Raw genomic sequence first — 12,671 nt, 5'->3', positions numbered from 1 at the left:
TTCACCTCTTTTCATATACCCATGAACTATAGCCCACCAGGCTTCTCTGTCCATGGGACTCTCCAGACAAGAATACTGGAGTGGGTTGCCATTCCCTCCTCGGGAGATCTTCTCGACCCAGGAATCAAACCCACATCTCCTGCATTAATAGGCGGATTCTTTACCACTGAGCCACCTGGGAAGGCCTGATATGTTGCATATTAATACACAAATATTTATATATATTTAATATGCTGTATATTATATAATGGGCTTACCCAGTGGCTCAGGTGGTAAAGAATCCTCCTGCAATGCCAGAGACCCAGGTTCAATCCCTGGGTCAGGAAGATCCCCTGGAGAAAGGAATGGCTTACCCACTCCAGTATTCTTGCCTGGAGAATTCCACAGACAGAGGAGCCTGGCGGGCTACAGTCCATAGGGTGGCAAAGAGTCGGACACAACTGAAGTGACTGAGCACAGCACACACGCATAATGTATGTATCTCTATGTCTGTATGTGGGAGTACTAAGTCACTTCACTTGTGTCTGACTGTGGCCCCATGGACTGCTGCTCTGTCGACGTTCCACAGATGAGGAAACTGAGACTCAGGGAGTTTAAATAACTGAGGCACTTGATTCAGACAGAACAGACAGAATAGGGACTGATAAGAAAGTCCCCTCTCTCTCCCGCTAGAGACCACCTTGCAGTCTAGGGAGACCAGGAGTCAAAAGTGATGTCGTGTAACTTAACTGCAGTTTTAAGAAAATATTTGGAGACTGACAAAAGATGTATGAAATAAGTGCTGGATGCTGCTGCTGCTGCTAAATCGCTTCAGTTGTGTCCGACTCTGTGCGACCCCATAGATGGCAGCCCACCAGGCTCCGCCGTCCCTGGGATTCTCCAGGCAAGAACACTGGAGTGGGTTGCAATTTTTGGATGCTAGTATACCATTATAAATTGTGTTAAACGTTTTAGTCATCACTTTTCACAATGTAATTTTAAAAATACCTCAATTCTGGTGGGAATACAATTTGGAACAATCCTTTTAGAAAACATTTCAGCAGTTTCTCATAAACTTAAAAAAAACACCCACCCTGTGACTCAGCATTTCTACTCCTGGGTCTTTGCCCAAGAGAAATGAAAACATGCCCACAAAAAGATTCACACAGAAAAACTCACAGCCTCTTTGGTTGTAATACCTAAAAACTGGCAACAGCCCAAATTCCAGACACAGGAGAAGGCAGTCACACTGCAGTGTATTCACAGGCTGGAACACTACATAGCAATTAAGAATGAAATACCAATCCATGGATGAAACTCAGAAAGCAGTATGTTGAATAAAAGAATGTAGAAACAAACAAACAAAATACTGTATGGTTTTATTTATTTGAAGTTGGAGAACAGAAAGAATTCCTCTATGGTGGTAGGGGGTGGGAAGTTGACCAGAAAGGATGCACCAGAGACCTTTCTGCAGATCTTGGTTGATACTTCTTTTCAGAGGTGAGTTAGTACTTAATGCAGGATGGTTTGTTGTTGTTGTCGTTTAGTCACTAAGAAGGATGGTAGTCATGGCCAAAGGAGAGCTAATGGGTTTTTCAAATCTGAAGCTACAAGAACTCGTGGTAAAATAGTCACCATCATCTCTGGCACTCAGCATCTGAGATGGTAGGACAGGTCATCACTGACAGATCCATCATCTTTTCCATAGCAGCAGGCAGATAAAGCCAGGAAGAAATTATGAATTTGCAAATCCATAGCAGCTTGGGATATAAACACTCAAGCAATGCTTTGGCAACCTTGAGAGCTTTCAGATCATCCATCAAAATTTCAAGTTGAAGGACGATGTTGAGAAATTCCACTAGGTGGCGCTGTGTCTGCTGACCCCCGCGCGGCACCCCCCCTCCCCCGCTTGGACTCTGGGAAGATGTAGCTGCCTGTCCATGGGGAGGACTGAAACGGGGCTCTTGGTCTTTACCACCCCTCCCTTGCCTCCACCCCGACCCCACACTCTTCCCCGCACCCCATTTGTATCCTGAGAAGCCTCTGCATCCTTTTCCACCTGGCTCCATTTGCCAAACCGTCCCCCCAGCTCTGTATTACTCAGAAGTGACACATCCTGTCATTCGGAGGCCTGCCAGCAGGTGGGCACTTTCTATTCCTCCTGGTCTTGCTGGCGGAAAGGCACTCGAGTCTTTGTGGTAAGGAGCGCCACAGTCAGGCTAATGTCTGGGAACACTCATGCGGAGGATGGTGCCGGAAAACGCACCTCACTCATTTGTTTGTTTGTTTGTTTTGCCTTTGTTGTTTTCCCAGCTGGCAAACTGGAAACAGTGAAGTGGGCATTCACCTGGCCCCTGAGCTTCGTCTTGTACTTCACCGTCCCCAACTGCAACAAGCCCCGCTGGGAGAAGTGGTTTATGGTGACCTTCGCTTCGTCCACGCTGTGGATCGCAGCCTTCTCCTACATGATGGTGTGGATGGTGAGTCCAGGACCCCAGGGTGCTGGATTCCTTCAGAGAGAAACACTCTCAACCAGAGGGGAGCCAAGGCAGAGGTTTTAGCCCAGTAACTGTATCAGTCAGCTGTTGCTGCCATACACTGTGTAACAACCAGCCCTAGATTCCGCGGCTTAGAATCAGAACTTATCCTCCTGCTCATGTGTCGGCAGGTAGACTGTGGATGACTGGTCTTACCGGGCACCAGCTAAGCAGTCTGCTTTCAGCTCCAGTGTGGTTGTCTTTGATTCAGGCAGCAGGTGGGGTTCGCGTCTGCTCTATGTTTACCCATTTTCTTTGGACCAGTGGCTACCTGGGGAATGTCTTCTCACAGTGGGTCACTGGAATGCAGGAGGGTAAAGGCAAATATGGGGGCCTTCTGAGGCCTTGGCTTGAGATTTCCACCCAGCCTCCATCTGCCAAGTATCTGTGGAGTGGGGGACATACACCCAACTCGCTCTGGTGGGAAGACCCGCAGGGTCAGAGGCAGCCAGCATGGAGACAAGGTGGGAGGCATGAGAAGTGACACTCCATCCATCATAGTCACTCCCCTCTCAGCTCAGTTTCTTCAACCAGAAAATGAAGTCACTGAACCAAGTGAAAGCTCAAGGGGCCCTTCTGAAGCTGAAACAATGATTCAAGAGTTGTCATTGATTGAGGGACCTTCGCTCAAAAGCGTTTCTGCCCTAAAGTCATCCTCGGAAACCCAGAGTGCACTCATTGCCCATGCACAATGCTCATTTTTAACTGGGGAGTGGCCCTAATTCATTATAATTGGAATTGGGGAGAAATTAAAAACCATGACATATATACATCTAACTGTGCTTTAGCATCAGGTAGAGATGAAACGACTGAGCGACTTCACTTTCACTTTTGACTTTCACACATTGGAGAAGGAAATGACAACCCACTCCAGTGTTCTTGCCTGGAGAATCCCAGGAACGGGGGAGCCTGGTGGACTTCTGTCTATGGGGTCGCACAGAGTCAGACACGACTGAAGTGACTTAGCAGCAGCAGCAGAGATGAAATATAAATACTGGAGAATTAAACTCAAGAGCTAAAAAAAGTTCTGAAAAGCTTATTTTGGAGGTAATAACAAATGTGTAAACCTGACACAACTAACTCATCATTATCCCTTGCCTTCAACGTCATGGACATATATTTTTTCAACCCAAATCTCATAGGCAGGGGTTTCTCCCTCATGCTGTGTCCGTTACTATTCTTATTTGACCTTTTCATTGGGTGCCAACTTTGGGGAATAGCATGGTATCCCTGACCTCTGGGTGTCCAGTGGTTTTTCTCTGAAGTCCACTAACATGCAAAGTAGCTGACAAATCTTAGGCTCACCCTCTTTCTGTTTGCCTCCTTCCACTCTGGGGGAAGTTTGGAGAAGCCCTGAGAAAGGGCCAGGAGTAAGGGGAGACCAGGAGAAACCCTCAAAACCTGGGACAGACACCTGGAGAATTGCTTCCCAGCACTCTAGGCTCAGCTGTAACCGTGGTAACCACAGGGACAGCGGGGGCCGTGTCCTCTTCCCAGCTCGAGCCCCACGGAGTCAAACCAATTTGTGCAGGGACCCCACTGAGGGTGAGAACAGAAAAACACAGGTGAGCAGGATGCTTGCAGCTCCACTGCACAAGAGGCTCCAGAGCAACCACAAGAAACCTCTGAGTTTCTGTGCCTCCCTTTCCTCCCTGGAGCATGGAAGGCAGAGAACCCGAGGCCAGCGTAAATCCAGTCCAGCACTGGGTGGAAATGAGACACACAGCCTCTGCTTGAAAGAGACCAAGCCAGGCATCCTAGCAGATTTAAATAAGGTCCCCCAAACCTTTGGAGGGGAGGGAGTGAGGCCAGACTCCCATGCAGGGATCCTGGAGGAGCTGGCAGGAGCGGGATACTGGCCACATGCCATCTGCATTTCTTACTATTGTATAGAATGTGAGTGAGGGCGCATCCCACAATGACCTAATGGTTAGCTCCTGCATGTTGTCCTCTCCTGAGGCCAGGGTACCTGGAATGGGTCTCTTTCCACTCACTCACTTGTGCCACCTGCCCCTCCGTCTCACCCACTGCTGAACTCCCGGTTTGCCCATCTGAAAACTGGGAGCCAGAATGAGCTCACTTACAGAACAGAAGTACTGCCTCTGGGTTGACTTCACCCCTCCCCCTGTGTACACAGAGGTGCTGCCCATGCCCACGGGCCTGGATGCCCCAAGGCCACTCGGAGTATGGAGATAACACCAGTAGGTATACCCTGGGGTTGTAATGAGAGTTAAGTAAGTTACACTAGAAGTGCCTGAGTTCTAGGCAGATGTAAGCCACCGTGAAGCAGAGGGTCAGGTGGGCAGAGATGATTTTCCCAAGCTGCCAGGAAGGGAGGAAAGGAATTGGCAGCTGACAGCTTTTCTTATTAGACTGGGTGATGTTATTCAGCCCCCTCCCAACTCTTGTAAAGTCTCTTCATGCAACCGACCTGAGACTTGGACAGCAGATTTCCTAGCACAGCAGGGCAGCCATCCATTCTGGGTCCCCAGGAATATCCTGAGTTCACACTGTCCCGCTGTTGCCTTTTTCCAGCAACTCTGTTTCTCCTCTCTCAGGCCGCCTGCCTCACCCCAAGGAACGTGTGAAAAAGGCCAGTCTTTGGTTGGAAAGCATGGGCTCTGTAGCTCCACCTCTCTGTTCCCTGAGATGTTCCTGACCCTCTGTCTTTGACATGGAACACAGACGCTGCCCCTAGAAAGACCACCCAGATTGCAGACTCTTCAGCTTTGGTGACAGGGTCGACTGGCAGGCAGGGCTGGCATCCACCCTCCGCTCACCACCTCTTCCTGCCTCCCTTCCCCCCCCCCCGCCCCCCACCCCCAGGTCACGATCATCGGCTACACGCTGGGGATTCCTGACGTCATCATGGGGATCACCTTCCTGGCAGCTGGAACCAGTGTGCCCGACTGCATGGCCAGCCTCATTGTGGCCAGACAAGGTGGGGCCCGCATGGGGAGGGCTGGGAAGGGAAGCCAGGCCTCCCTACTTAGGCGGTAGGGGGAGCTTGCATGGTAGTTACCAGGGCACCACATCCCAGCTGTGCAGGAGCGCCAGCCACCTCAGTGCCAGGCTGGTCAGAAGGCTTCCTGGCATCAGAATAACAGGGAAACAAGCCAGAAGATCCACCCTCGAGCAAGGCAGAGACCCTTTCTATATACTAGGTATAATATATACTATATACCATATACCTATGTAGGTATACCAAATACCCTTTAGTACACTAGGGTGTCCCCTCGTCCCCTCCAGGGTTGTATTGCTTCTATTATTAAAAATAGTAAGAAATACAGTGATAACTGACATCTGCTGATGATAGCCCCACACTGAATAGAGCAATTTGGACACATGATCTTACTTAATTTAACAATTCTATGAATTAGGGACAGTCATATACCCATTTCATGGATGAGGAAACTGAGCTTAGAGAGGATGGACCCCATAGCCTAAGTGCCAAATGTTACTCTTCAGTGTGTGACAGACCCTTCCGCCCTCAAAACCAAGATTACAGTCTACCCACCCCTGGGTGGAAGCCCCCCAGGTGGCCGTGTACCTCCCAGCACCTACTCTGGTTTATGAACCTGATTTGTGTGGGAGGAGATTGGTTTTCAGCAAACAGTATGTAGCTTCCACCCTTGGCAGTGTTCTCCACTCGTCCTCACAAAATGCTACTTGGTTACATTATTTTCCTTTATGTTGCTCAGTTATTTAGAAGAAGACTTGGATATGGCGTGGAGCAGATGGGTAATGACACTGAACTGTGAGGGTCAGTGAACTCACGAGCCCTTTATAGACAGTTGAGTTTATTCCTTTCCACAGAATGGTTCAGAATTTTTGCAACCAGATTTAGTTTTTTGAATTACATTTAACCAATGATCATATCTGAAGTAAAGCTCAGTAGTTCAATAGAATGTGTATTTCATTCTATTTATTGAAAATACATATTCAATGACTATTTTATAATCAGAATCATCCTACAGTGATGGATGGTCCGGGACAGACCTGAGCACCTGGCCTGGCCCACCTGCCCGCCAGGTCTCTGGCTGTCAGACCAGGGGCTGGAGAGAGTCTTCAAGGGCTGGGGCACGCCCCAGGGACCACCCTCCTCACTCCAGTGACCTCTTTTCCTCACAGGTATGGGGGACATGGCCGTGTCCAACTCCATCGGGAGCAATGTTTTTGACATCCTCATCGGGCTCGGTCTCCCCTGGGCACTGCAGACTCTGGCTGTGGATTACGGATCCTACGTAAGTGGAATTTTCTGCTCCCGGTGATCTCGGCCACTGGGACTATGTCTCAGGGCAGAGGAGGTGTGGAAACACTTGCATTGAGAGGAAACAAGTTCTCCTGGCCAGGTCTTCTCAAGGTCAGGCCCACGTGGGGACATTCAGGACTTGAGAGCAGATGGAGCTGTTATAAGCTTCGAGAAAGGGTTAGATAGTAAATACTTTAGGCCCTGTGGCCTAGATGGTCTCCATCACAGCTGTCATCAGCTCTGCCATGTTGGCCTGAAGGCAGCAACAGGTGATGGCGGGTCAATAAACGTGGCTGTTTCACTCCAACTTTATGTATAGAAACTGAAATTTGAATTTCATATGACTTTCACATGTTGTGACACATCATGATTCTTTTCAAAACTTTTCAACCAATGAAAAATGTAAAAACCCTTCTTCACTCATGGGCTCTGCTAAAACATCGGAGGAGCCAGGTTTGGCCCACAGGCCCTATTTCTCCAACCCTTGCTCTGTGGATTTGTTTTGCACGCAAAATATTTTATTCCTGAAGGAAGGGACACAAAGTACATGACGCTACCTCTGCCAGGGATCTGGTGACCGTCATACTCCGCAGCGATGGCCCCATGCTCTTTTTCAAGACCAAGCCAACTCTGACTCCAGGTGGATTTGCAGATGGGGACTTGGGAGTTCCAGCTAGATGTCAGTGCTCTTTCCCAGCCTTCCAAAGTGTTCCCCCTCTGCTGAGGGGCACTCCTGTCCCAGACACTGTCCAGAGATGGAGGGGAAACTGCAGTTAGAGGTTTCTCTCTGTGTCAGGGAGAAAAAACAGATGATGCCTCTGCGGTATTCATACCCAACCCAGGGTTGGTGCTTCCCTGAACATGTCATTGAGCATGCTTTAATCTGTCTGTGTAATATGTTGTAGGTAAGTGTGTTTTCCAAAGAAACTATCGTGGCTTATTTTTCAGATGATGGTTGTTTCCAAGTTGCTTCCCTCGCAGCTGTTTCAAGTAGGGAGAGTGTGTCCATTGATGAAATTTCTAAGCACATGGTGAGAAAGGCCATACGTGTTTGGTTCATGCTTCCTTCCTGTTGGCAGGAAGATTTCACCACAGAGTTAAGATAAGCACAAGACATTGGAAGGAAGCATTATGTGTCCTAAGGAGCTGAGATCTCTTCTCTGCTGTCTGTGAAACTGGGAGATGAGGTGGTGACAGAGGGGGCTCTGGGAAAGCTCCTTACAAGAGGTGACTGTGAGTTGAAGTCTGAATAACTAGAGAAGAGGCAATCATGGAGAAACTGGGGCTGCTGCTGCTAAGGCACTTCAGTCGTGTCCGACTCTGTGAGACCCCATAGACGTCAGCCCACCAGGCTCCACCGTCCCTGGGATTCTCCAGGCAAGAACACTGGAGTGGGTTGCCATTTCCTTCTCCAATGCATGAAAGTAAAAAGTGAAAGTGAAGTCGCTCAGTCGTGACCAACTCTTCGCGACCCCATGGACGGCAGCCTACCAAGCTCCTCTGTCCATGGGATTTTCCAGGCAAGAGTACTGGAATTAGGTGCCATTGCCTTCTCCGGAGAAACTGGGGCAGGGCAGAGCAAAAGCATTCCAGGCAAAAGGAACAGCTGTGTGAAGGCCCTGAGGCAGACATGCACTCAGCCTGTTGGAGAACAGGAAGGGGCCCCATGTAAGTGGAGCAGAGCAAGCCTGGGGCATGTGGCCTAGATGTCATGCAGGGCAGAACATGTGGGTGCTCTTAGACAGTTAATCAAAAATGATGACATTCAAACTGATGAGATACATAGATTTACAAAATGATGTTTTTGATGGCTTTTATGAGATTTAGCACCATGAGTTTTTTTTTTTTTTAAACTGTGTTTTTGTCTATCTAGATTTGATTACCAGAGAGACGAAGCATTCTTTTTCACATGATTGGCCTTTTAGATTCTTCCTTCAGATAATTATCTCTTTATGCCCTTTACCCAATTCTCCATTAAAGGGTAATGGTTTTTTGTATGTGAGTTGATTTTTTTTTCATCTTTCCCCATATTGGTTTTTTAAAAATTCATTTTATTGGACTATAGTTGATTTACAGTGTTGTGTTAGTTTTTGATGTATAGCAAAGTGATTCCATTATACAACTATACGCATTTTCTTTTTCATATTCTTTCCCATAAATCACATATTCCCACCTACATGTAAGGGGGCTCCAGGTCATGGAGCTGGCTACGAAGGGGAGGAGACACGAATGAGTCCTGTGGTCTGGGGTGCCAGGTTGAGAGTGGAGTCCAGACAGGAGGGACCTGCTGGATAACCTCTTACTGGGGCTGTAGAGCAGCCACGGTCCACAGGTGCCCCGCTATTGTAGGGTCTGTCTCTCTGCCATCCCAAGCTGCCCCCTCCACTCCCTCTAACCCAGCCTCTCAGCTCCTTTTCCTGGGTCACGTGTGGACTGCCTGCCTTCTGGGCAACACAGCCTTCTCTGTTCTTCAACTGAGAACAGCATTTTCCATTTAAGCCTCGCTACTTCCTTTCGATACCAGTCACCTTGATTCTGTTTTGCCATTCCCAAAATAATCTCCTGGGTTTTTCCAACAGTCCTCACATTAAACTCTCCTTTCTTAGACCTTTTTTCTGATGATAAAAGCAGCTTACGATCTTCATAGACAATTTGTTGTTGTTGTTCAGTCACGCAGTCATGTCTGACTCTTCACGACCCCGTGGACTGCAGCTCGCCAGGCCTCCCTGTCCTTCACCATCTCCCTGAGCTAGCTCGAGCTTATGCCCTTTAAGTCAGTGATGCCATCCAACCATCTCGTCCTCTGTCGTCCCCTTCTCCTCCTGTCTTCAATCTTTCCCAGTGGCAGGGTCTTTTCCAGTGAGTCGGCTCTGCACATCAGGTGGCCAGAGTTTCAGCATCAATCCTTCCAATGAATACTCAGGGTTGATTTCCTTTAGGATTGACTGGTTTGATCTCCTTGCAGTCCAAGGGACTCTCAAGAGTCTTCTCCAACATCACGGTTCAAAAGCATCAGTTCTTCAGCACTCAGCCTTCTTTCCGAGCCAGCTCTCACATCCATACATGACTACTGGAAAAACCATAGCTTTGACTATATGGACCTTTGTCAGCAAAGTGATGTCTCTGCTTTTTAATACGCTGTCTAGGTTTGTCATAGCTTTTCTTCCAAGTCATAGAAAATTAGAGAAACTTTAACCAGAGAATTCTAATCAGGGAAAACTCTGGAGCAGAGCCTGATCAGTTGAACTTTCTGCAGTGATGAAAATGTTCCAGCCATGGAATGCGGAATACAGTCAGCCACTAGTCCCATGAAACATTCAAGCACTTGACATGTGGTTGGAACAAGTGAAGACCCTACTTTGTCCGACGGTCGTTTACCCACACTGTTTCCCTGCTGCTGGAGCCTGAGTGTGAGACCTTGTCCACGTGGCGTTTGCCATCCATGCAGCAGGACATTTACCTTGTTTAAATAGAGAATACATTTTATTTCCTCAATTGTAAGGATGAGCATTCCTCATACATCAGTAGCTCCTGAGAGTGTTGCTGTATTTCAGCCCAGTTAAATAATCTACAATCATGGTGGTGATTCTCAGACATCCAGAGAAAGTTAAGAGTAGAATCCCACAGGCACTGGTGCAGCTCAAACAGCCACTGCCCGCAGCTACAGTAAGAGGTGAGTCTACCTCAGTTTCCATCTGCATGTCAGAGGAACCACTCTGGATCCTTCCGTGAGGGTGACCCATTTGTCCAAGCCCTGGTCTGGCTACAGCTTCCATCGGGCCCTCTGGGCCAGCCCCCCACACCCAGCCACACTGTAGGGGCACCCATGTGTAACTTCATGCCTGGATGCAGAAGTTGCTTGGAAAGCTAATTTCAGGCTCATGGAAAAGCAAATTTAGAGGCTTATTGGTCTTGAATGTTTAGTCTTCCCTCATCTCCGCCTCCAGCTTTTTCCAGGAGAGAATGTTCCTTCTGAAAGGACAGTCAGGGGCCTCCACCTGTGAGCATTTCAGTGACCCCCATGACATCTTCCTGTCTCTCTGACATCAGTACTCAGCAGCCTGTGTGGGTTTAATGGCCTCCCCACCCTCGCAAGCGAGCTGCTATGGTTCTGAAGCCATTTTTCCATCTCGCCTAGATGGATTTCCAGGTCATGATTACTGGATAATTACCACTGAGCAGCTGTTTTGTGCAAAGTATTAGGTTCAGGCATCTGACAGCAAGGAAGGAAGGCAGTTGCACAGATTTTGACATTTCTCAGTACTTGTGTCTTGCTCAGAAGCCAGCTAGCTACCTAAGTGCCCCCAGTAATAGCTATTTCTAAAAGTCGGTTTGGAAAATGAGTACTTCTTATTCCATTTTGGTGTTAAGTCCCTCCCACCTGCTCCCACCAAACTAAGAAAGTCACCAGGCAGGCTCCAGGCAGCTAGGGCAAAATCTAGATTTCTGAGCTGGGGCTTAGAAACGTCAAAGAAACCTAAGAAGAAGCGAACAGGGGCCGCAAGGGAGTCTGTCTTTCTTTCCAAGCAGGAGTCCACCTTATTCCAGAATCCATGGAGATAAAAAGAAGTGATTGGAAGCGTTCTCCCCCCACCCCTCTGTCCAGGTCGCTGTTCTTCTACTCAGACACAAATTGACTGCCTTCTCTGTGCTGAGCTGGTAGCCATCGCTGGGGCTGCCTCAGTGAGCCAGACAGACACTGTCCTGTGCTCCTGGAGCCCAAGCCTCCAGGAGAATATAACCGCACAGTGTGACCCCTGCCCTCCTGAGAGCTGGCCATGCAGCATTCAGGGCAGCATGTGGCTGTGTGGGCAGGGGCCAGGGCACCTGGATGCTTGTGAGGAAATGACCCTTACCCTGAGAAACTGAGATTATCAGAAGCGAAGCAGGTAAAACTGAGAGGCTTTTTCTAATCAGAAAGAACAGCCAGTAGAAGACCCAAGACACGAGAATGTTCCAGGCACTGAAGGACCCAAGGACAGTTCTGCTGCCTGGGGGTAGGTGGGGGGTGTGGGAGGGACAGGGATGAGTGGCAGGAGTGAACTGGAGCCCAGCGAGGCCATGTGGGCAAGGACACTGAGAGCCATGGTCGTGGGGACAAGGAAGAGGGTGGTGTGATTGTCCTTTGAGGAAGAGAATTCTAGCTGTAGTGTGGGGAAAGGGTCAGTTCAGTTCAGTTCAGTCGCTCAGTCATGTCCGACTCTTTGCAACCCCATGGACTGCAGCACGCCAGGCTTCCCTGTCCATCACCAACTCCCTGAGCTTGCTCAAACTCATGTCCATCGAGTCGGTGATGCCATCCAATGATCTCATCCTCAGTCTTCCCCGTCTCCTCCTGCCTTTAATCTTTCCCAGCATCAGGGTCTTTTCAAATAAGTCAGTTCTTCACATCAGGTAGCCACAGTATTGGAGTTTCAGCTTCAGCATCAGTCCTTCCAATGAACACCCAGGACTGATCTCCTTTAGGATGAACTGGTTGGATCTCCTTGCAGTCCAAGGGACTTTCAAGAGTCTTCCCCAACACCACAGTTCAAAAGCATCCATTTTTTGCTGCTCAGCTTTCTTTATAGTCTAACTCTCACATCCATACATGACTATTGGAAAAATAGTCATAACTTTGACTAGACAGATCTTTGTTGGTAAAGTAATGTCTCTGATTTTTATATGCTGTCTAGGTTGGTCATAACTTTTCTTCCAAGGAGCAAGTGTCTTTTAATTTCATGGCTGCAGTCACCATTTGCAGTGATTTTGGAGCCCCCCAAAATAAAGTCTGCCGCTGTTTCCACTGTTTCCCCATCTATTTGCCATGAAGTGATGGGACCGGATGCTATGATCTTAATTTTCTGAATGTTGAGCTTTACGCCAACTTTTTCACTCTCCTCTTACACTTTCATCAAGAGGCT

The 12,671-nt window shown here is 48.4% G+C and overlaps 1 protein-coding gene across 1 annotated transcript in view; it reads left to right on the top strand.

The window, feature by feature from the left end:
• The window catches only part of SLC24A3 (solute carrier family 24 member 3), a 435,205-nt gene that overhangs the window by 414,234 nt on the left and 8,300 nt on the right, over positions 1 to 12,671 (top strand). The window contains exons 13-15 of the mRNA XM_055430518.2: positions 2,293 to 2,459; positions 5,343 to 5,457; positions 6,648 to 6,760. Coding sequence (XP_055286493.2) covers positions 2,293 to 2,459; positions 5,343 to 5,457; positions 6,648 to 6,760 — 395 coding nt within the window. The remainder of the gene's footprint in view (positions 1 to 2,292; positions 2,460 to 5,342; positions 5,458 to 6,647; positions 6,761 to 12,671) is intronic.

This window comes from Moschus berezovskii, chromosome 15 (genome assembly GCF_049115385.1).
Source record: "Moschus berezovskii isolate FMDL1 chromosome 15, NW_MosBer_1.0, whole genome shotgun sequence".
Classification (NCBI taxonomy): Eukaryota; Metazoa; Chordata; class Mammalia; order Artiodactyla; family Moschidae; genus Moschus; species Moschus berezovskii.
This window is presented reverse-complemented; position numbering and strand designations above follow the sequence as displayed.